This window comes from Laccaria bicolor, genomic scaffold (genome assembly GCF_000143565.1).
Source record: "Laccaria bicolor S238N-H82 LACBIscaffold_30 genomic scaffold, whole genome shotgun sequence".
Lineage (NCBI taxonomy): Eukaryota > Fungi > Basidiomycota > Agaricomycetes > Agaricales > Hydnangiaceae > Laccaria > Laccaria bicolor.
The window spans coordinates 44,519-66,846 of record NW_001889901.1 but is presented as its reverse complement, the minus strand read 5'-3'; the positions used below and the strand labels follow the sequence as shown (position 1 = coordinate 66,846).

At 47.2% G+C, this 22,328-nt stretch overlaps 7 protein-coding genes across 7 annotated transcripts; 3 read left to right on the top strand and 4 right to left on the bottom strand.

The window, feature by feature from the left end:
* Positions 1–521: 521 nt before the first annotated feature.
* Positions 522–3,070, bottom strand: LACBIDRAFT_330866 (uncharacterized protein; the record flags this gene model as incomplete). Its single annotated transcript, XM_001885187.1, has 7 exons — positions 522–901; positions 1,134–1,145; positions 1,203–1,238; positions 1,577–1,950; positions 2,090–2,321; positions 2,372–2,501; positions 3,029–3,070. 7 exons carry the CDS (start codon positions 3,068–3,070, stop codon positions 522–524), a joined length of 1,206 nt encoding a protein of 401 aa, XP_001885222.1.
* A 208-nt stretch (positions 3,071–3,278) lies between these two features.
* On the top strand, positions 3,279–4,047 carry LACBIDRAFT_330865 (uncharacterized protein; the record flags this gene model as incomplete). Its single annotated transcript, XM_001885284.1, has 3 exons — positions 3,279–3,506; positions 3,604–3,717; positions 3,775–4,047. The coding sequence occupies 3 exons, from the start codon at positions 3,279–3,281 to the stop codon at positions 4,045–4,047; spliced, it is 615 nt and encodes a 204-aa protein (XP_001885319.1).
* Positions 4,048–4,669: 622 nt separating this feature from the next.
* Positions 4,670–6,433, bottom strand: LACBIDRAFT_330864 (uncharacterized protein; the record flags this gene model as incomplete). The annotated part of the gene is made up of 8 exons (XM_001885186.1): positions 4,670–4,786; positions 4,965–5,075; positions 5,128–5,256; positions 5,311–5,393; positions 5,435–5,464; positions 5,510–5,880; positions 6,020–6,251; positions 6,310–6,433. The coding sequence occupies 8 exons, from the start codon at positions 6,431–6,433 to the stop codon at positions 4,670–4,672; spliced, it is 1,197 nt and encodes a 398-aa protein (XP_001885221.1).
* Positions 6,434–9,760: 3,327 nt separating this feature from the next.
* LACBIDRAFT_295097 (uncharacterized protein) lies at positions 9,761–11,176 on the bottom strand (the record flags this gene model as incomplete). Its single annotated transcript, XM_001885185.1, has 5 exons — positions 9,761–9,836; positions 9,882–9,961; positions 10,017–10,460; positions 10,525–10,902; positions 10,954–11,176. Coding segments are annotated over 5 exons (1,200 nt in total), but the record flags the coding sequence as incomplete, so codon positions are not given.
* A 2,428-nt stretch (positions 11,177–13,604) lies between these two features.
* LACBIDRAFT_306275 (uncharacterized protein) lies at positions 13,605–13,914 on the top strand (the record flags this gene model as incomplete). Its single annotated transcript, XM_001885283.1, has 1 exon — positions 13,605–13,914. The coding sequence occupies one exon, from the start codon at positions 13,605–13,607 to the stop codon at positions 13,782–13,784; it is 180 nt and encodes a 59-aa protein (XP_001885318.1). The 3' UTR covers positions 13,785–13,914.
* Positions 13,915–15,361: 1,447 nt separating this feature from the next.
* LACBIDRAFT_330862 (uncharacterized protein) lies at positions 15,362–18,904 on the top strand (the record flags this gene model as incomplete). Its single annotated transcript, XM_001885282.1, has 14 exons — positions 15,362–15,585; positions 15,641–15,751; positions 15,805–16,097; positions 16,165–16,176; positions 16,305–16,465; positions 16,519–16,673; positions 16,723–16,835; positions 16,891–17,090; positions 17,140–17,295; positions 17,352–17,506; positions 17,732–17,817; positions 17,871–17,941; positions 18,002–18,593; positions 18,648–18,904. 14 exons carry the CDS (start codon positions 15,362–15,364, stop codon positions 18,902–18,904), a joined length of 2,586 nt encoding a protein of 861 aa, XP_001885317.1.
* A 1,909-nt stretch (positions 18,905–20,813) lies between these two features.
* Positions 20,814–22,037, bottom strand: LACBIDRAFT_306272 (uncharacterized protein; the record flags this gene model as incomplete). The annotated part of the gene is made up of 5 exons (XM_001885184.1): positions 21,878–22,037; positions 21,454–21,819; positions 21,048–21,401; positions 20,940–20,990; positions 20,814–20,881 (listed from the first exon to the last, which is right to left on the bottom strand). The coding sequence occupies exons 1-5, from the start codon at positions 21,993–21,995 to the stop codon at positions 20,814–20,816; spliced, it is 957 nt and encodes a 318-aa protein (XP_001885219.1). The 5' UTR covers positions 21,996–22,037.
* Positions 22,038–22,328: the final 291 nt, after the last annotated feature.

Here is a 22,328-nt window from a genome sequence, read left to right as displayed (position 1 = left end):
AACGACGAACTCAACGATCAGGAGAGAAAAGGAAAAAGTTTGAGCTCACCGAATAAGAGCCAACAAACCCAACGTCTTATTCTCCGACAAAGATCAACGACATCCCGCGTCCTGTTCGCATTGACCCAACAAGACTCAGCGCACTCTTCCCTTGCGGGAGACAGTACATGATCTATTCTCGTCCTCTGCTGGTGGTGCTCGTGGTCCTAGTGGAAATCAGATGGAAGAGTTGGACACACGGACGGAAGGAGAAGAAATCAACCCACCAAGCTCGTCTCCTGCCATACGCTTACGCCTGTCCATACCGGCTCTGACTCGCGCTCTCTGTTTATACTTGCGGGGTCTCCGTTTGTTTCTACTACTGTGTCACCGTTCCCATTAACAGGCCCGGATTCGCCCTTCGTTTCTATGCATTCTGGGTCGCCATTCAACGCTTCCACACTCCGTTCGCCCGGCTTCAATTGCATGATACAGCAGGACTGTACGAGCTTGGATGCCACCATGCACCTTTACCTTTATCTTCACCCCAACGGGAACTTCCGTTTCCGTGCCCCCATTCGGTGCAATGTGACCGATCCCATTAGGCGTCGGTGGTCCAGGCCAACAACACACGCGTCCCCGTGCTTGTGGACATTAGCGTGTGTGCCGCTGTGTTGAAGGTGCTTGTGAGGAGGTTGACCGGGGTTGGGATGTAGAGCTGGTTGGCGAGGAGCAGCAGAAGGTAGTGTTGACCTTGAGCTTGCTGCTTGATTGGTCCATTTGGGCCTTGGTGGGAGATCTTCTTCGGATTTCGTTCCAGGTTTATGACCTTCAAGTTTATACGACTTTTTACGATCTGGATGAATGAACACGTGGAGTTTTGGGTTTTGCTCGTGTAAATATCTCTGAAATTTCTGAAGGACTGGAAAGCTTTAACAGTCGGCAGTTGCCTGTTGTGATCAGTCCCTCGCTTCTTCATTTGAATAACAACAGATCTATTCACGGTACCGATACATCACCCCCTTCTGAGCCCAAGTCCTACCCCAGCCAAAAAGTATACACTGTCTCCGATGTTCACCAAATCAAAAGCAATATGACCTAGCAAAACGGTGGATATCAAATACCCCGACAGAGGGACTCCGGAGACCACTCACCCGTTTGGACAACTGCCAAAGAAAATTAATAACATCTAGTAACCCGAAGGCAAATTGGCTGGCACTCACAGCCTTTTTTACCCTCAGAATTGATTACCATGTATCCTGTACAAACCCCTGTTCCAACAATGCGTCAACAAACGGGTGACAACTCTAGTAGCAGAAAGGGAAAGAAATACCTGCAATACGGTGATTGGTGGTGATGATAACTCCATCTGTGTGAACAATCTCATCTCTCTTCATTGATACCCAGGTGGGGTCATTGTAGTCTGTGGTGAGATACTATAGGATGAGAATCGCGTTACCCCAACGTTACCCAAGAAACTGTCACTCGCCGATATCCGCTATTGCCCGAGCGTATTTCGTGAATTTTGAATCTAGTCCATCTGAAAGAGCATGGTTTGTTGCCGCAGTGTCTGATGAATATTCACTGAGACCTTTACCTGATGTAGAGGTTGCATTGACAAGGGCTATGGGATCGCCTTCATCACTACCCGGATGAGTGTCACCTTGAAAGGATATGACATCGGTGTCGCTCATAGCAGCATCACTATTCATGTCTTGAAAGAGTTCCATTTCCACGTAGAGTGCATGACCCGGCGTGACCAAGCCTTCGACTTGCGCGATATGTGCTTTCAAAGACCCGGCAGTGTGAGGGGGAGCTATGAAGAGGGTGTTGATGCGTCCTAACGAAATATCGCTTTCGTCAAAGGATGTCTTCGTCTTTTCATCCCTTTTTCCCTCTGATAAGTAGACGCGATAGTATACTGCAAAGTTGATGAGTGCACTGAAGTTTGTGTAGGAGACGTCAATAAGACTTGCCGTAATGGATATCGGTATCATCAGAGCGTTCCGGGAGCTTCTCCGATTGCGACACCTCCTCTGTCCTCTTCTCCGACTCGACAACCAACACTATTGGATCTTGTTCAGACAGGCCTGGGCCAGAAGGAGCATACAAAGGGATGCGGGCAGAGTCTTCTTTAGGTGTTGGGCTTGAGAGCGGTGTGAAAACAAGCGCCTTGTCGGGCTCAGAGAGGCCCTCGATTTTGCACAGGGACCGCTTGATAGAAGCCACGGTATGAGGAGGAGCAAAATAATTCGATGGAACGCGACCAATGAAACGGTCGTTGTGGTAGAGTGCGTGATTTGATTCAAATGCACCGAGTTTGGTATATAGACGGTAATATACTGCATGAATAAATTAGGCCAGCAGTAGAGTTCTCGGGAGAGCGGCGCACCATAGCTAGGACCCGTCCTTTTCGTTGACTTTCGTCCTTTCGCTGCTGGATCTGTACCCCCTTTGCCGTCTAAAGAGGGAGTCGAATCGGACGTATGATCATGCCGAGGCAGAGTAGACATCACTAGAACCTGTTGAAGTATCAGCAAGATGGACGATTGAAGGAGAGTTATCGGACACATACCCATCCACGAGGCACAGGCGCTTATGCGCCAATCGTCGCCTTCTTGCCAGAGCGCGTAAGATGTTCTCCGTCAACCGAGTAGCTCCGCCCTTCCTCCATCCAGCGTGGGCATGCACCAGCTCATCTTTGTGCCTGGAAAGAAGAGCGTCGCGAGTTCATGAGAAGCCACAATTATATGAGGAGTGAGGTGGAAATCAAGGATGATGGTACAGTTCTGGTCTGTTCTGGTGGTGCACTGGGAGAAATAGAGAGGTAATGAGGAAAGGTGGAAGTTGTGGGCTCAAACTTCTGTCATCAATTCCAGTGCACGCTCATCGACATCGATCATCTTCCATCCGACCAACAAAGGATCCCCCAATGGCCCTCATCCTTGCAAGTGCTTACTATCTGATAACGCGGTCGCCGAAATCCTTATACTACCACGCCACAGGTATTCTTTACTTTTATGCCTGGCTTCTGCCTCCCAAAACATACCGCCTCAAAAGGTCCACGGCGAAAAGATTTTCGCAACGTCATGACGGCGAAGTTTCAGCTGGACACGTCCCCCATGGCTTCGTCCGAATTTATCCTCATCTATTCCCCTGATCTCAAAGGACCATACTTATGTGCGTATTTTACATCATCATCGGACTTTCACCCCTCACGAATGTTTAGGCATTAGATCAACGATGAAGCTCGCTAGCTGGTTGCGGTGCAACACTGCTAAGTGCTCCGATAATTCAGCATGTCGTGGGATGGGTCAGTCTATACTACGATTTTGGCGTTCGACAACTGCGAGGAATGGCGTTACTTCACACGTTCGCGGAGCCTCAGGGGAGTGACTCTATTAGAAGAGGACACTAAACTCAATACTCTCGTGCCTGATGTTTGGCTCATACCTTTGTTGATGGATCATTGGGGGAGGGCAAAGAACGGCTGCCCGACGAGTACCTTCTTGAACTTGCAAATCATGGTATGTACCAGGTCTTGTTTATTGGCGTAACCTTATCGCCGACATTCCAGATATCAGTTGTGTTTCGCCCCATGCCAAAGTCCCATCAAACAGATAGGGAGGATCTCAAGAGGACAAATTTTCCCAAGCGAAAGCGTTTATCGGTACCAGAGGCTTCTCATTTAGCCTTCAGACAAATCAGCCAGAGGAATCATTCCTTCGGAGCGACGACGTAAGCTCAGGAAGTCTCCTTGTGCTTCCCATTCGGGTTCTTACCATCCTTGTCCAGGCCCTTTCCCACCTCGTCCATATAGGGCTCCTTCCACCAGCTGTCCAGATCAAGGCAGGATGTTCACGTCATGGTGGTGGTGGTATGAAGGGTGAAGAGAAGGTTGATGAAGCCGGTGGGGAGGAGAAAGACGAAGACGAGGGGAAAGGGGAAGGGAAGGAGGAAGCCGTCGAGGAGAAAGGCAAGGAGAAAAGCATTAAGGGGAAGGACAACAACGAGAAGAAGAAGAAAGACACAAGAGTTGAGGGAGACGAGAAGAAACTGGACTTATAACCAGATTCGACGTTGGCCCACCTTCACATCATGGACCTGCCAAATAGAAACAAGTCCAAGACTCTGGTCACGGCGATATATCGACCCCCATAGACTCAAACCTCACCCCCTCGCCTCAAATGACTCAAACTCAAACTTGACCCGCCTCCGGATAGCGCTCAGAACCGCCAAAAAGCGCTGAGCCAGCGTGAACTCGGACTGGTGGCTAGACAAGAGAAGATTGAGGGAACGGATGAGAGGCTAAAGGGCTGCAGAGGGCTGTTGGGTATCGTGACGACGCTCTTGGGCAGCGTGAGGAGGCGGTTGAGCCTGCGGAGGGAGAAAAATATGCGAGAGAGGGAAAAGAAGGTTGTGGAACTGCTCAACTTAGTGGTCTCAACGCGTCCACTTTGGCACTTGATTCGAATTCACGGGCCATTACTGTTCTTCGCCGAATTCGGTCTGTCGTCTTTCGTGTACTGGCGACAAAACATCTTCGTTCCTCCTTTGCTCCTACCCCCTCTTCCCTTAACCCAAGTTCTTCCTCCAACCCGCTTCCACTGCCGCCCCCATCCTTTCCTCCTGAAGCCCCCTCGGAAGAAGACCTTGACGCGACTGGGAAGCCCGACGTGATCTACGTCTCTCAACGGGTGGATGGGGAAGTTACCTCATACTTGTGGACTCTGGCATGTTTGCTCGTATTCAGTGTTTGCACGGAGACACCAAATGATTGAGGTGCTGGTATGTAGATGTAAGCTATCTATGAGTAACTAAAGGCACGTATTACATTAGGACGCGTGCGACGTACGTATCACGGGGAGGAATGAATATGAAATAAGGGGGGACATGTGAGTAAAGGGAACCAAATGTCAGTAAAAGAATAATCCGAAGTTATGGAGGACGGTAACTGCGAGGACGTTGTCACTTTTGAGTCACACTTCTTCGAAAGCCACTGCCAGTGCAGCTGGCTCCTCGTTCTTGTCAGGCTCTGCAACCTCTGGGATGATCAGTGCCTCAGTAGCAGCAAGCTCCTTAGCAGCTGGGGCAGCCTAAAAGAGAGTTCAACGACTGAAAGTAAAGAGGAAAAGAAAAAAAGAAAACCTCTTTCTTCTTCTTCTCCTTCTTGGGGCTCTTGGAACCCTTGGACTTTTTGTCACCCTTGAAAGGGCTCAAGAGCTTGGACAGCAGGCCAGGACTCTTGGGCCTGTCCTTCTTCAGCTCAGCATTAGCCTAGAAGAATAAAAAAACTTAGTGAGAATAAAAAACAAAACAAAATAAACAAACAGGCTTGGCCTCTTCAGTAGCAGCCGCCTCGGGGGCTTCCTCAACAACAGTGTCGGCAGGTACCTCTGAGGTAGTGGCGGGCACTTCAGAACCTCTTCCTCAGCATGGGTATAAATTAACTAACCTCGTTTCGTGATTTTTGATTCTGTCCCATCTGAAAGAAAATGGTTTGCTGATGCTTAGCATTGTTGATACTGACTGAAAACGTTACCGTATGCATTGACAAGGGCTATGGGATCACCTCGATCGCTACCAGGATAAGTGTCACCTAGGAAGGATATGACATTCACGTCGCTCATAGTAGCGTCACTGTTCACGTCTTGGAAGAGTTCCATGTCCTTGTAAAGTGCATGACCCGGCGTGGCGAGGCCTTCAACTTTTGCGATGCATGCTTTCAGAGACCCAGCGGTGTGAGGGGGAGCAACGAAGAGGGTGTTGATGCGTCCTAACGAAATATCACTTTTGTCAAAGGACGTCTTTGACTTTTTATCTCCTCCTTCTGATGAGTAGACGCGATAGTATACTACAATCCTGATGAGTGCACTATTTGGGTAGGAGACGCCGACAAGACTTGCCATAGTGGGTATCAATATCATCAGAGCGTTTCGGAGGCTTCTGCGACTGCGAGACCTTCTTGATCCTCTTCTCCGACTCGACCACCAACACGATCGGATCTTGCTCAGACAGGCCTGGCCCAGAAGAAGCGTACAAGGAAAGGCGGGCAGTGTCTTCCTTAGGTGCTGGGCTTGAGAGCGATGTGAAGAGAAGCGCCTTGTCGGGCTCCGCAAGACCCTCAAGTTTGCACAAGGACCATTTGATAGACGCCACGGTGTGAGGAGGGGCAAAAGATTTCGAGGGAATGCGGCCAATGAAACGGTCGTCGTGGTAGAGGGCGTGATTTGATTCGAATGCACCGAGTTTAGTGTATAGACGATAATATACTGCATAAATAAATTATGCCACTGAACTAAGAGTTGAAGTTTTCGGAATAGTGCGCACCATAGCCAGGACCCATCCTTTCTGTTGACTTTCCTGCTTTCGCTGCTGAACGTGGACCCCTTTTGCCGTCTAAAGGAGGAATGGAGCTGGACGGAGGATCATGATCAGGCAGAGTAGTAGACATTGCTGTTCGCAACCAGAACCTGTTGATATGTTGGCAAGATGGACGAATGGAGGCGCCAAGGGACACGCCTTCGGCGCTCACCGCCCAGGCACTGGCGCTTATGCATCTCTATCAACCGTGGCCTTGCTGCCAGAGCACGTAGTTCACAAGTTAAGCGGGTAGCTCTGCCTTCCCTTCATCCTGTGCATGCACCGGCCTGTCAAACTCTCAACTTCCCCAGCGCCTGGAAAAGCGTCAGAGTGCGAGTTCATGTGGGTCGACGAGCACCTGGGGAGAGAGTTGGAAGTAAAGGTTGGGAGAGAGGTGGAAGTAAAGGTTGATGATACAGTTATGGGTGCGCTGGAAGTGACGAAGGTCAGGTTGATACAACAGCGAGCATGTACCGTAAGTTTCCGATAATTGGACTCTGAATTTCCAAACTTGTTTCAAACCTCTGTTATCAATTCCAGTGCGCGCTCATATGATTCTAACCGACCAACACCTACAGCAAGTAAGATCGTTACACGGGCCTCAAATTTCAATTGGCGATAGCGCCTCATCCTCGCAAGCGCTTACCATCTGATAATTCGGTCGCGATCCCTGATTCATATCCGAGTGCGGTTCGCTGATTTCTTCATCACATCCTTCGAGTCTACCAATAAACAAGGCGCCGTCTCCCAAAACAGACCACATAAAGACGTCCACGGCGAAAAGGCTTATAACGGCGAGATTTCTCAATACCAATCACATGGCTTTGTCCAATTTTCTCCTTATCCATTGCCTTGCAACGAATTTCTCTTCCATCTTGAAGGACCATGTGCGTATCTTACATCACCCTCGGATTCTCACCTCTCACGAATGTTTAGCTCAACGATGAAAAGCTCGCCATGGTTGCCGTGCAACACTACCAAGTACTCCGATAATTCAGCATATCGCGGGATGGGACAACCTATACTACGATTTCGGCGTTCGACAACCGGGTCTTCTTGTTTAGTACGTCGAATTCTTGTCATCTCCGCAAAATTAGTTGAACACCATATATGCTAGGGTTTGTTCAGCGTTCTCATCCGGAAGTTGAACGCGAGTTGCAACTCGCCCCCCCCTTGCGGCGTCGTTTCTTTTCTAGCGGGAGATCACATTGATTCTCTAGATCCACCCGGAACGGTTGTGAAGGACGCCTATGGTCTGAAGCGGTTCCCACCAAAAGGTCTCCGCCACGTCACGACAGCAAAGTCATCACATTTTGGCCGATATTACGATTCCAGCATTCAACGACCAACTTATTGTTATGCAAGGTTGGGGTAACATCACCTGTCTGTGGACCTCAAGGAGTGGCTCTCAATTATTCACTACCAGGCCCAACGGATCGTGGGGGAAATGAAAGGCTAGTCGTCCAGCAAGCCCCTTGATGACCTTCTCAAGCATGCTCAACTTCGACCGGCAAATCATGGTGTGTTGCCACGGAGTCTTCTTGATGGACCTAACCCCATTCCAGACAAAACCTGGGACACTACTGCGATTTCTAAATTCTCGAACGCCCTTCGCTCCATGCAACACTCCACTGGCAAGAACTTCCGATTTCTATACAAGTCAAGGGTTTGCTTGCCAAAGTTCCACCAAGCAGATGGGAAGCTCAAGAAGACAGGTTTTCCTATCGAAGGCGTCGGTCGGTACAAGAGGCTTCTTATCTAGCCTTCAGACAAATCAGCTAGAGGAATCAAAGAGGAATCGTTTATTTTCGATGATGACGTAAGCTCATCGCTCATAAGCTCTCGTAATTTTCGAGTTTTCACCAGCGCGGTGCAGAGAGTTTCCCTCATCGTCCGGATAGTGCTCCTTCCACCAGCTGTCCACATTAAGGCGGGAGGGCCCTCAATGTGAAGTATCGGGGGGATCCTCGTTGTGATGAAGTCGTTGAAGGTCGATCAACTTCTGTATTCGCTAGTACCTCCTCCGCTGACACTGCAACAGGGCATCGGCATCGTCAAATGTCAATCGCCTATCGATTTCGAGAGCGTTAAGGACGTACACCTCGAACGTACCTCCCATTCCCTCCTCATGTTGGTCGATGGATGAGGCTCCTCCGCCTATCCTTCCCGCCAGCCATCTTTCCTTTTCGGCAGTACAGTGTCTCCTGCGAGATACTACGACTACTACTACAATGGCGACGAAGATGACGAGTGAATGGCGATCGTGTGATTCTGCGACTTCTGGAGGGTCGCTGATCAAACGAATGGGAGCAATGCTGGGTATTTCGATGTATTTGTCCTGCCCCTTAGAGTATAGCAAGGACTAACGGACCTCAAGCGCAGAATTATGGCTTGAAGATGGCTTCAACGCAGCCCCAGGATCCACTCCGTATCGCCTGCCTCCTGGCGTCATGTCTTGTTTGGGGGGAACTCACTCTACTCGTTCGGGGTAAGTCCCAGGTACTCTTATCCCATTGAACGCTCACTAAGGCCGGTGGTTTAGGACGACGCCGAGCGAGTAGGCTGTCTTCCTTCATCAAACCCGTTACTCCAGTGTGGACCCATGTTGACATCATGCGTAGCACTTCATTGGACACCGCGTATGTCTCTTGACGCTCTGCTCTAGTTCGCGTAAGGGTCAAGTCGGTCCTAGTTTCCGTTCGTAGGACTGCGGACCTCCTCCTCTCCCCCCCTCGCACACACCCAATTGCTGGAGCTGAAGCGTGGGAGCTAGATTTAGGGGAGACTGTTAAATGTGTTGGAGCTACGTTCACTGGTGGTGTTGGAGGAAGGAAGTAGAGCTTTCAGGATAGGGAGGGGAGGAAGGTTCGTGCGAACGTTGGTGGCGCTGGTGTGATTTGGGGTGGGAGATACCTTCCCGTCAGCTTCAGTCAAAAAGAGATCGTGAAAAGTTGCAAAGATCATAAAAGTCATAAACCAGGATTCAATTCCAAAAAAGTAAACGCGCGCGTGTGCGAGAGTTTTGGGTTTTGTTCGGGTACATCTCTGATACAGTAGTTACTTATACCTTACATGAATCTCTTAGCAGGACTGAACGTTTGAAAGGTTCAACAGTCGCCAATTGCAAGTTGCGATGCCTACTTCGTTTTTCATGATCAGTTGCTCGTTTCTTGTGTTACATGTAGATAGATTTGCGGTACTAATACATATAATACAATACATATGTTTCATCCCGAAAGCATTCACTTTCTTCAATATTCACCAATCATTCAAGAGAAATATTACCTAGCAAAACATTTGGTGAATATCAAACACTCCGACAGGGGGGAGGAGACCACTCACCCTTGCACACAACTGCCAAAAAAGAAAATCAACAACCACCTAGCATGCGCAACCCAAAGGCAAATCGGGGACTCACAGCCTTTTTCACCTTTGGAATTAATCACCATGTATCCTGAAGCAAGGTCTGTTCCGACAAAACATAAACAGTGACACTTGAAGCAGAAAAGGAAAGAAATACAGTTGTTAGTGGGGCGCACCATGGAGACGACAACTCCGTCCGTGTAAACGATCTCATCTTTGATTACTGCTAGCCAGGTGGGGCGGTCTCCCAAGTAGTCTGCAGTGGGTTACTATAGGATAAAAATTGAATTATCTCAGGAACTATTACTCACCGTAAGTATAAGTTAACCGAGCGCGTTTTGTGAATTTTGAATCTGGTCCATCTGAAAGAGCATGGTTTGTTGCTGCAGTGTCTACTGGATACTCAGTGAGGACTTTACCTGGTGTAGACTTAGCCTCTTGGTCCGCTGCCGCATTGGCGGTTGCATTGACAAGTGCTACGGGGTCATCTTGATCACTACCTGGATAACTTGTGTCACCTTGCCAGAAGGATATCACTTCGGTGTCGCTCATGGCAGCATCACTGTTTACATCTTCGAAGAGTTCCATGTCCTTGTAGAGTGCATGACCTGGCGTGACGAGACCTTCAACTTTTGTGATGCATGCTTTCAAAGATCCAGCGGTTTGAGGGGGTGCGATGAAGAGGGTGTTGATGCGCCCTAAGGAAATATCATTTTTGTCAAAGGACGTCTTTGCCTTTTGATCTCCTCCTTCTGCTGAGTAAACACGATAGTATACTGCAAAGCTAGTGAGTGCACTATTTGGGTAGGAGACATTGACAAGACTTGCCGTAGTGGATATTAGTGCTATCATCAGAGCGTTCCGGTAGCTTCTCTGACTGCGAGACCCCCTTCGTTCTCTTCTCTGATTCGACCAATAACACGATCGGATCTTGTTCGGACATGCCTGGCCCAGAAGGAGCGAACAAAGAGAGGCGGGCAGAGTCTTCTTTGGGTTCTGGGCTTGAGAGCTGTGTGAAGAGGAGCGCCTTGTCGGGCTCCGAAAGGCCCTCAAGTTTGCATAAGGACCACTTGATAGATGCCACGGTATGAGGAGGGGCAAAGGATTTCGACGGAATGCGACCAATGTAACGGTTTTTGTCGTAGAAGGCGTGATTTGATTCGAATGCACCGAGTTTGGTGTATAGACGGTAATATACTGGCGAGGTAGATTAGGCCAGAAAGTAGAGTTTTCGGGATAGCGGCGCACCATAGCGGCTAGGACCTGTCCTTTCCGTTGACTTTTCTCCTTTCACTGCTGATTCTGTACCCCCTTTGCCATCTACAGAGGGAGCGGAACTGGACGTATGATCACGACCAGGCAGAGTAGACATCGCTGTTTTCAACCAGAACTTGGCCGCCATATCAGCAAGATGCGATTGAAGGAAACACTTATCGGAGACGCCTTCGTCATGCGCCCATCCACGAGGCATTGGCGCTTATGCATCCGAAACCGTTACCTCGGTGCGAGAGCACGTAGGGTGTTCTCAAGTTGAACGAGTAGCTCCACCCTCCCTCCACTGCCCACTGGCCTGTCAACCTCTCAACTTCCCCAGTGCCTAAAAAGTACGAAGAATGTCGGAGCGCAAGTTCATGTCGGTCGACGAACACCCGGGAGAGCAGTGGAAATGATACAGCTCTGGCGGTGCGATCAGTCATCAGCAAAACCTGATTTTCCCACGTAGACAGGCATAGTGCTTCCGCTAATATCATAGTTTCCCATAGTTACACGCCAAGTTTGGCTAGATGCCCTAGCGCTCCACAGCGCTCCACAGCACTGTGTGGGTGTAAGCTTGTGCTATACAGCACTACAGAGACTTGTGCCGTTACTATAGGGTGCTATAGAGGGGCCTCCACTTTCTACCCAGCCCTTATAGGGAGTCAAACTACAAGTATACTAGATTTCAGTAGAAAACACATTCCCTATTGTATATGAATAATTTATGACCAAAATACGCCTGGAATAAGAAGAAAGTACAACACTGTCCAGAGATTGATTGACCTACAAAGATTGCAACAAGAAAGAATATGAAGTATCTTTTGCAAAACATATTCGTCTTTTGTGATTTTTTTTGCGTTGGAAAGTGGTGTTCAAGCCGATTCCAACGCATCTATTTACGTAGTATTTAGTTCAAAACTCAAATGGCTTTGGACCAATTACTGGTGAAGAATCTGCCTAAAAATGGTAAATGTTATCGGAGGTCGCCTTAAACGTCGAAATATTAGGGGCTCTTAGACCCGTTTTAAAGCTCTAATTTGTGCGTTTCTGACAAGCCCAAAATCGCATGAAACGGAGCAGAACTCATGATGATAATATATATTTCAGATGTCTAATACAGGCCAAATAGTTTATGCTACAATTTGTGAGGTACTCCAAATTTTTCTATGCCGTAAATTGGATTGCATTCGCGTGAATAAAGCGATTAAAATAAGCCTACATAGAGGCCAAACGGTGTGATACTCGTGAAGTTATAGCTATGAGCTACCTAGAAAGTGTAAGTGTGAATTGATGGAAGTCGGTACGGTTGCGGGAAGTCACGTGCCACGCTCAACTCACATTTTCGAACTTAGACAACTTCAATTGTTACTACTACTACCAAAAAACAGGAAATTTCGGGAAATCATGGAAATAGCCAGGAAATTTCTGGTAACAACTGCAAATTTCTTGGAAGGCTCGGAAATTGTTCAATAATTTTCCAATATGAACTTTATATTTGCTTGATTACATGGTGCCATCTACAATTGTGTATGCCCACCTCGAATGCCATGCTTTCTGTGAAAGACAGTGACAGGTGACAAACAACTTCAAGTTGCGAGACAATTCATTTAAGTCTGTTGAAACTCCGACATCATGTGATTATGTTGAACTCTTGAATTTCCCAACACGGAAATTCATTGTTCTTCCTTCCCACCACAATATTTAACTTGTCCTCGACAAACGGTGTCCTCCCTCGTCGAGTTACAGCATCCTCCCTCCCTCGTTGACGAACCGCGTCCCTCGACGAACGGTGTCCTCCCTCGTCCATGATCGGCGTCCTCCCTCCCTTGAAGAACGGCATCCTCCCTCTCTTGAAGAATGGCTTCCTCCCCCCCTTGAAGAATGGCTCCCTGCCTCCCTTGAAGAACAGCTCGCTCCCGTGAAGAATGGCTTCCTCCCTTAAAGAAAAGATCCCTCCCTCATCGACGAACGGCTCCCTCGTCGACAAACGACTCCTCCCTCAACGAATGGCTCCCTCTCTCGGCAAATGGCTCCCTCCCTTGACGAAAGGCTCCCTCTTGACAAATGGCCCCCTCCCTCGACAAACGGCTCCCCCGATGAACAGTGTCCTCCCTTGACGAACTGCTCCCTCACTTGTCGACGAACGGCATCCTCCGTCCCTTCTTGACTGACGGTGTTTCTCCCTCGACGAATGGTGTCCTCCCTCCCTCGTTGACGAACGGCGTCCTCCCTCTCTCGTTGATAAATGGTATTCCCCCTGCCTTGAAGAACGGCGTCTTCCCTCGCTTGTCGACAAATGCATCTTCCCTCTGTTGTCGACGAACGGTGTCCTCCCTACCTCATTGATGAACGGCTCCCTCCCTTGGAGAACGGCGTCCTCCTCCCTTGTCGACGAATGGCGTCCTCCCTCCTTTGAGTCCTCCCTCCTTTGAAGAACGGCTCCGTCCCTTGATGAACAACCGTCCTCCCTTCCTTGTTGGTGAATGGCATCCTCCCTCTGTTGATGAAAGATGGACGGTCTCTTATTCCATAAATTTGATATACTGCAGTCATTACTATGTAGAATATTAGGATATCTTGTATAATGTAGTAGTGCAGACAATAAACTTATTTTTTCATAACACAAGTTCTGTGTAAAAATCATGCAATATGGTATTAAAATGAGCAGAATGTATGCCCCCCCTCTAGGAATCTGCAGACCCCAGGGGTTGCTACTGAGGGCTGCAGATCTGCTCCGTAATTCTAGGGAGCACTATGAAGTGGCTATGTGTTTCTATGAATGGCTGCAGATCTGCTCTGAGATTCTAGGGAGTGCTGTGTAGTGGCTGTGCGTTTCTATGTAGAGCTGCATAGAACACGCAGGTGACTGTAAAGGTGATACCCCTTTCTATGGTGCTATGGCACTACACAGCCCTGCCACGTGCTGCCTAGCTCACCCAGGTTTTGCTGATGCCGTGGAGGAATACAGTGGTTATTGGGGAAGCCGTGCGCGTGAGGACTGAGTACTGTCAGCCTGTACGAGTCTTTTATCAATTCCAGTGCCACACGCTCATACCCTACCCGGCCACTCCAGTCGGGGAGGTCGTTGACAGCACCTCGGATCAACAAAGGAGGATCCTCGACTTGAACTTGGTGCAAGTCAAAGCCATGGCGTTGACTTCAGATTCACTACCACGGTCCACGTTAACCACCTCAGAGTTGATCCCTCACATCTTCCACATCTACCTTTTCGTTCCCCCGCACCAGTTCGCCTATAAAGGAGTCAAACCAAGGGGCAACCACCCGAGCATCCAGTTGGGTCAACTGGTCCCATCGGGGTCGTGGGATTTAGCCTGATTTGACACGTGCATCCAAATGTCACAGTAGTAGTCACAAATTCTTATCTGTACATAGATCAGTTAGGTGTATGGCTCTTTGCCTCTGTAGCACGTTCCATAAATTCGATAAAATGAGAAGAATACTCGAGCATTTTGCACTCTGCGCAAGGTGGGTAGTCTGTACTGAGAATAGTTTTGAGGCATCTTTTAGATCGAAGATATATTTCATTTTCTTCTTCTCCAAACGAGACAGGTTTCCATCCCATCACTTTCACCTCATGTCGATGATATGGATAAGTTTCCCAGATCGAGCCTGGAAGCCACTTGATACCCAAACCTGAGCAAGGAACTTCTTGCACTCCAGTAACCACGATCCGAGGCACAATAGATGGTGGAGGAGGAGGTGGTGGAAGACCTTGATTTTTTCGTGTTTGTAGGCATGGTCCCATACCACGGTGAAGCAGAAAGTTCCGTGGATTTGCTGTTGTCGTCGGAGAAATGTCCGTACTGCAAAGATCACATTGAATACTGTGCTTCCCAGTAATATTATTGATTGTGGTTGTTATCCTAGGAGTGCCAGGGAGTTGAATTTCCTTTGGATCTTCAGCTGCGGGTTGAGGTTTTGGCATTTCTTTCAGTGAGAATGGGGGGAAGGAACAACAAATCGATTGAAAAGCCTGTCTACGGTGAAAACACAACATGCAAGGCAGATATTTTACGTGTTATGGTAAGGGTCTTCAATTGAATCTGTGGAGCACGTTGAAGCAACATTGAAGGCGCGTGCTAAATGAGCGCAGGCGTGACAATCATTTTGGGATTACACGTGTTGACTCCCACAACCCCGATGGGATCAAGGAGACCCCAGTGGGGTTCTAAGCTGCCATGTCACCAGATCCTGGTGACGGTGTCCCAAATTTGGCAGGCGGTCACAATACGCTGGTGACCGCTAGGAGGCTCACCTAAACACGTGCAGTATTCCGTTTTACCCTACTGTGTACCACCACCACTTCCTTCGTTTCTCGCTTTTTCTATACTTATTTATTCGTGTTCCCTCTATTTTATGCACTTCTAATCTGTGCGACATGAGCCTCCCTGACAACGGTAACGAAGCCCTGCACGCCCTGACGCCAGGCACAAACGCACCCGCCGCATCAGCGGCGTCAAACACCAACGTTCCCCTGCTTCTATCCACACCGTCATCTTCTGCCAACGTTCCAATCGACCCCCAGCTTCTTCACATTGACTTCTTTCCTGCTCGGAAGCCCGATGGCAGCCTCGTTGCCAAAGAAGCGTACAAAGCCCATCTGTGAGTCCCTCGCCTACTGTGTACAACGTCCTCGGAGATCTCACATTGCCTTCAGTTTCACCATCAGAAAGAGAGAGCCCTTGCGGGCGGCATGCTCTCACTTCGGGATTCGCTTTGCAACACGAGCCAATCTTGACTTTCTGCGGAACACCCTTGTCCGCCACTGGTGCGTGTGCTCTTTGGATTGATTTTTAACTTTTTTCCAAAGTCGCTTCACAGGTATCCTGCACGAGCAACTCCAAACCCCTTGCCCAATCACGCTGTGGCTGGTCCATTGAAAACGCTTTCCATTGTCATCCCGCCACGCCTAGCTCACTCTTTAGGCCAATCAAGTAGTCAAACTGATCAAGAACTTGTTGAAGCCGATTTCGATGTCGACGATGATACATTGACGAAGCAGTATGATGTGGGTGAGGGGGTTGCAGAAGCCGTATTTGGTGCCCTCAACACAGGTGGCCTCGAAGAGGAGGGTGAGGATGAGGAGTTGGAGGACATGGACCTGGACGATGATGGTATGAGCCTTCTTCTATCTTTACTTTCATGATAATCAAGTTATCTGTTATAGCAACCTATAAACAGTTTCAGACAAGTGTGCGTGTGTCAGTGGCTCAAAGGACAGAAGCCAACAGGAGGGCAGGAGGCAAAAAGACCCAGAAATGCATCGTAAAGTCATGGAACATAAGTCTTTGCATCAACCTTCTTGGTTTATGTATTAACAGTTACTGCCTTGCAGATTTTTCAGAAAGAAGCACTCGCAGCAGGAAAACTCCGTGATGACATAGTCGACGAGCATGCCCTTCTCCTTTTCATTGACTTCTGCGCCAGACGTTGCAAGCGAGATCGTCGAGGAGAGTACATACTTAATACTCGCATTGGTGCCGTAAGTACCTCAATTTATTATTATTATATACTTGTTGATAACAACCTTTACAGTCACAAATCAAGAAAGAGTTCTTCGGTGCCCTACGTATCCGAAAGGTGCAAGATGCTCGGGATCCAACTTTGACTATCAAGCGGCCTGCCACGACTGTCCATGTTTACGATGCGGTCAAGACTCGCATGGATGAGGCCCTACAAAAAGCACGCGAGTAAGTCCCATTTCGTCAATGTTAATGTGCCGTGATGAACTTTTCGCAGGGGGCTCATTCCGGCTGAGGATGCCCCAGACATCATCACCAACACGTTTCTCGCCCAGCTGTCAGACGAAACTCTCACACGAATTTGGTATGGTTTTCTGGAGCATAGAGAGTGTACGTCTGTCTGACCGAACATCTATCCTCTCACTGTTATCTCTTTCTTTTTCAGTCAAGCCAACTATCAATGGACACCTCACGTGGACAATGATGAATGCAAGTGGTAACCACAGAGACGACATCCGGGCACTGCGGCTGTGTGAAATGCAACCATACCAATTCTTGCATCCTAACGGTGAAACAACTATCCCCACTGTCCTCGGTTTGCAGTCAGACATGGAACAGAAAGCTCGGTCCAAAGGAATGAAGACAGTAAGTAACTCTCTCTCCCTGTGGACTACCCAGTATAACATCAATATAGACGATAAACCCGACTTATACATGTTTCATCGCACATAGGAACCCGGAAATGTGTCCGTTGGGAGCATTCGCCTTGTACCTACACTATGTCCACGATGTAGCCAACATAGATAGTAAATATAATGTTGACTACGCTGTGAACAAGTCATGGCGCAATGTAAGTGTTTCTACCTTTTCCATAAAACGTTGATCCTGAACTCTCTATCTTTTCAGCTTCGGTTGATTCACGGTTCATCGGCCACTGTCCCGTATCATGAGACTGCACTCCAGAATCTATTTGTCCAATCTTATCGGAAGGCTGGCGTCGAATCAAATTTAAAAGCTCACCTTGCTCGCCATATGCTGGGATACCACCAAGAGAAGATGGGGTATGTTTTCATTTGTCTTGTTCCTTTCTCTCTAATAATGATGATAGTGTATGAGCTGAGGAAACATCTAAACTTGGATGGTCGCGCGATACTTACCAGAATACCTATGCGCCAGCGCTCCCCAAATCCGTATTGTATCTATTTCTCTGTTTTTTGATCTGCACTTGATGGACATACAAAGGCGATACTAGGTGCTCATGGTTACAAAGTCCACGAGACTTACAGCCCGCCATGGACCCAGGTTGATGTGCCCAAGTTGTTCCTAGAACTAGTGTGTCCAATGGCAGAGAAAAACGTTGAATTGGTGAAAGGTAAGTTGACATCCATAATCATGCTACAAACTGGGTCTTGAAATTACCCGTAGGCCTCAAAGATCGAGTCGGTGCCACAAACTATTGGGAAATGGTTGTCTGGCTTTGTCCATTTCTGTTCCAGGTATGACCGAGCCTCAATTTTATTTTAGACCCTTCAAAATATTGGTTATCCTTGTTTTAGGCTTCTGCGGCCATATACCAAGTTCGACCGAATTCCAAACTGTTCCGACTTCCCGCACTAGCCCGAGATGATGTCCGTCTTTGGATGCAAAGCACCTTCCCAGTCCATCTCGCTGCCATCAACTCAAGCGCCGTTAGCCCAGTATGTCTTGAGCGCCTTCAAAACGAAATCATGCGCAAGTCCTTGGAGCAACTCCGGCAAGAAAGCGTTATGCAGAAAGAGCTCTTGCACAGCAACACAGCGCAAATCGAAAAGCTCGCGCAAATCGTGCAGCGCCGCACATCACAATGGACACCAGCTAAAGCTATTTCGTATGAAACGACATGCCCTTCATCAAGTGCTGTTGCCAGCATCTCTCGGCAGCTTGAATTCCCATCGGACTCAACTGTGCCAATTTTAACGGCGGCTAATCTTGGTGCCCCAGCAGTCATTGGTCCGGAAACTCGAGCAGCGGAAGACATGGGTGTTTACCTTGCAAGTGACAACAGTCTCCATGGGTTCATTGTGCCGTTGCCTCATTCAACAACTTCTCCACGTCCACGAACGGAGGTTGACCTTGTCCTTCCACCCCTCATCACATTTTGCAAACCTGGTATGTCTTATTCAATATTTAATCATTACTTTATCGAAGTTTTCATGTATCTAGGCGACGATCTCCTCTTGGAACACCCAATTCTCGGGCAAGGATCTGTACACTGGAACGATGTTTTCGCACAAGTTAAGCAACCTGGACCACTTTGGGACACGTGGAAGCCATCAAAGACTCTCGATCAGATGTTGATTCAGGACATCTGGGATTGCTACAACGTCGGCGAGGGCGTCGAGGAGAATGGAGTGCAAACTGGGGTCAAACCCCCACTTCGGTTAGGACTGGTGGCTACCACTTTTATGATTAATCTATGACAACTGTCCAAGAGGCAATGTGTATACTGCCACAGGTTTTATGAAAGGCATCTCATTAGGATTGCCCATCTATTTCATTCAATTTATCACTAGAATCTTTCATAAGATATAGGCAAGGATAATGAGATATCATGAGGATATTTCATTAAGCTCTTTGGCCCTTTCATTGCCATTTCATAGACTTTTCATTAGGATATTTCATTAGGCTCCTTCGCTTTTTCATTACTATTTCTTAGAATTTTCATTAGGATATTTCATTAGGCTCCTTCGCTTTTTCATTACCATTTCTTAGAAATTTCATTACGATATTTCATTATGCTCCTTCGCTTTTTCATTACTATTCCTTAGAATTTTCATTACAATATTTCATTATGCTCCTTCGCTTTTTCATTACCATTTCTTAGAATTTTCATTAGGATATTTCATTAGGCTCCTTCTCTTTTTCATTACCATTTCTTAGAATTTTCATTAGGATATTTCATTAGGCTCCTTCTCTTTTTCATTACCATTTCTCATAAGGATATTTCATTAGGTATTTGGCCCTTTCATTACCATTTCTTAAAAATTTCATTGGGATATTTCATTCAGCTCCTTGACCCTTTCATTACCATTTCATTGAATTTTTTCATTAGAATATTTCATTATGTTCCTTGACCCTTTCATTACCATTTCTTACAGTTCTCAGTAGGATATTTCATTAGGCTCCTTGGCGCTTTCATTAGATTTTCATTGAATTTTCATTGGGATATTTCATTCAGCTCCTTGACTCTTTCATTACCATTTCATGGAATTCTCATTAGAATATTTCATTAGGCTTCTTGGCACTTTCATTAGGATATTTCATTGAGCACCTTGATGATTTCATTACTTCTCATTAGGCTCCCTGGCACTTTCATTACCAAAAATAGATAATAATGATGATATGTATCACATGGGTTGTTGGGAGGGTGATCACATGACCAATTTCCTAAAATGGTCAAAAAACGAAAGTTGTAGCCCTACACTGTAGCTTCCTGAATCTGTTTGAATTATGTTGTGAAGTGCTCCCATTGTGAAGATATGATGTAAAAGATTCTTCCAAGTGCCATGTTTTTTTTTGTTTTTTGCATTTTTCTCCATGAAAACAAAACCAAATAACATGATTCTAACACATTTAGAAAGCTAAATGAAAGGGCAACAAATATTGTATTGTGGGAAAAATGACCAAAAAAGGAAGGTGCATTCCCTGAAAGAGCAATTGACACTGACAGACTACAAGAGTCAGATATAGACTACCCAGTTTGTTGATAGACTACAAAAAGTTGGACATAGGCTACAAAAGTCAGACGTAGACTACAAAATTTACTGATAGACTACAAAAGCTTGGACTTAGACTACAAAGTTAGGGCTAGGTTAAAAGGTTATCCATGCTGAAAACTTTTGTAGTCTGCGCTTTTCCATTAGAAAATTTTGTAGTGTCCGCTTTTTTAGACTACAAAAGTTTGTAGTGTGTGCCTGTTTAATAGAAAAGTTTATAGTGTCTGCTTTTTAGACCACAAAGTTTGTAGTGTCCACTTTTGTATTAGAAAAGTTTGTAGTGTCCGCTTTTTAGACTGCAAAAGTTTGTACTGTCTGCTTTTTGAGGCTACAAAAATTTGTAGTTGACATATAGTTTATAGTGTCCTTGACTCTGTATAGGTTATGGGGATGAGGTTAAAGAATTGACATAATTTTACATATTGCCATTGCTGCAGCATTGATTTTTGACATCATGTACAAGTTGTCTTTCATGTCAAGAAAGGCTATTCTATGCCTTCCTATTGATATCTACTGTCCTATTTCAAAATCATAGTTCTAGGTCCATGTGGATATGGTTTGAAGGATTAAATAACTTTACCTTTTGCTATGGCCACATCATTAACTTTTGACATCATGCCACTCCATCCGTGTAAACAATCTCATCTGTGTTTCTTGATAGCCAGGATTGATCGTCTGACGCTGTGGTGTGATACAACAGGATGAGAGTCACATTAGTATCTCAGAAACTGTTACTCACTCCAAGTATCAAAAAACTGAGCGTGTTTCGTAAAATTTGAATCTGGTACATCTGAAAAGGCACAGTTTGTTGCTGAAGTGTCTAGTGGAGATTCACCATGATATTTACCTGATGTAGGTTTAGCCTTTTGGTCTGCAGCTGTATTGGTGGTTGCATTGACAAGGGCTACGGGATCGCCTTGGTCGCTACCCGGATAAGTGTCACCTTGGAAGGATATGACATCAGTGTCGCTCATGGCAGCATCACTATCCGTGTCTTGGAAGAGTTCCATGTCGTTGTAGAGCGCATGACCGGGCGTGACAAGGCCTTCAGCTTTTGCAATGCATGCTTTCAAAGACCCAGCGGTATGAGGGGGAGCGATGAAGACGGCGTTGATGCGCCCTAACGACATGTCACTTTCATCAAAGGACGTCTTTGCCTTTTCATCTCCATCTCCTTCTGATGAGTAAAGACGATAGTACACTGCAAAGCTAATAAGTGCATTATTTGGATGGGAGACGTCACCAAGACGTACCGTAGTGGATATCAGTATCATCAGAGCATTCCGGGAGCTTCTCTGACAGGGTTATGTTCTTGGTCCTCTTTTCCGACTCGACAATCAGCGCAATCGGATCTTGTTCGGATAGGCCTGGCCCAGAAGAAGCGGACGAAAAGAGGCGCGCAGAGTCTTCTTTGGGTGCTGGGCTTGAGAGCAGTGTGAAAAGAAGGGCCTTGTCGGGCTCCGAAAGGCCCTCAAGTTTGCACAGGGAGCGCTTGATAGACGCCACCGTGCGAGGAGGGGCAATAGATTTTGACGGAATGCGGCCAATGAAACGGTCGTTGCAGTAGAGGGCGTGATTTGATTCAAATGCACCGAGTTTGGTGTATAGACAGTAATATACTACACGAGTGGATTAGGCCATTGGAGCCAGGAATTGAGTTTCCGGGATAGGGCGCACCGTAGTTAGGACCTGTCCTTGTCGTTGGCTTTCCATCTTGAGATGCTAATTCTGCACCTCTGCCGTCTAAGGACGGAGTGGAATTGGATGGATGATCATGACCAGGCAGAGTAGACATAGCTGCCTCCAACCAGCACCTATTGAAACATAAGCAAGATGGGCGATTGAAGGAAGAGTTATCGGACATACCTTTATCATCCACGAGGCATTGGCGCCTATGCTCTCACCTTGCTGCCAGACCAAGTAGGATGTTCTAAAGTTGAACGAGTAGCTCCGCCTTTACTCCATGCAGCGCGTGCACTGGCCTTTCAAAATTTCAAGCTCCCAACTTCCCGAGTGGAAAAGTATCGGAGCGCAAATTTAATGAGAATCGACGATTATATTTGAGAAGAGGCGGCGATAAAGGTTGCGATACAGTTTTGATCAGGGGGCTCCCATCGGCGCATCCCGG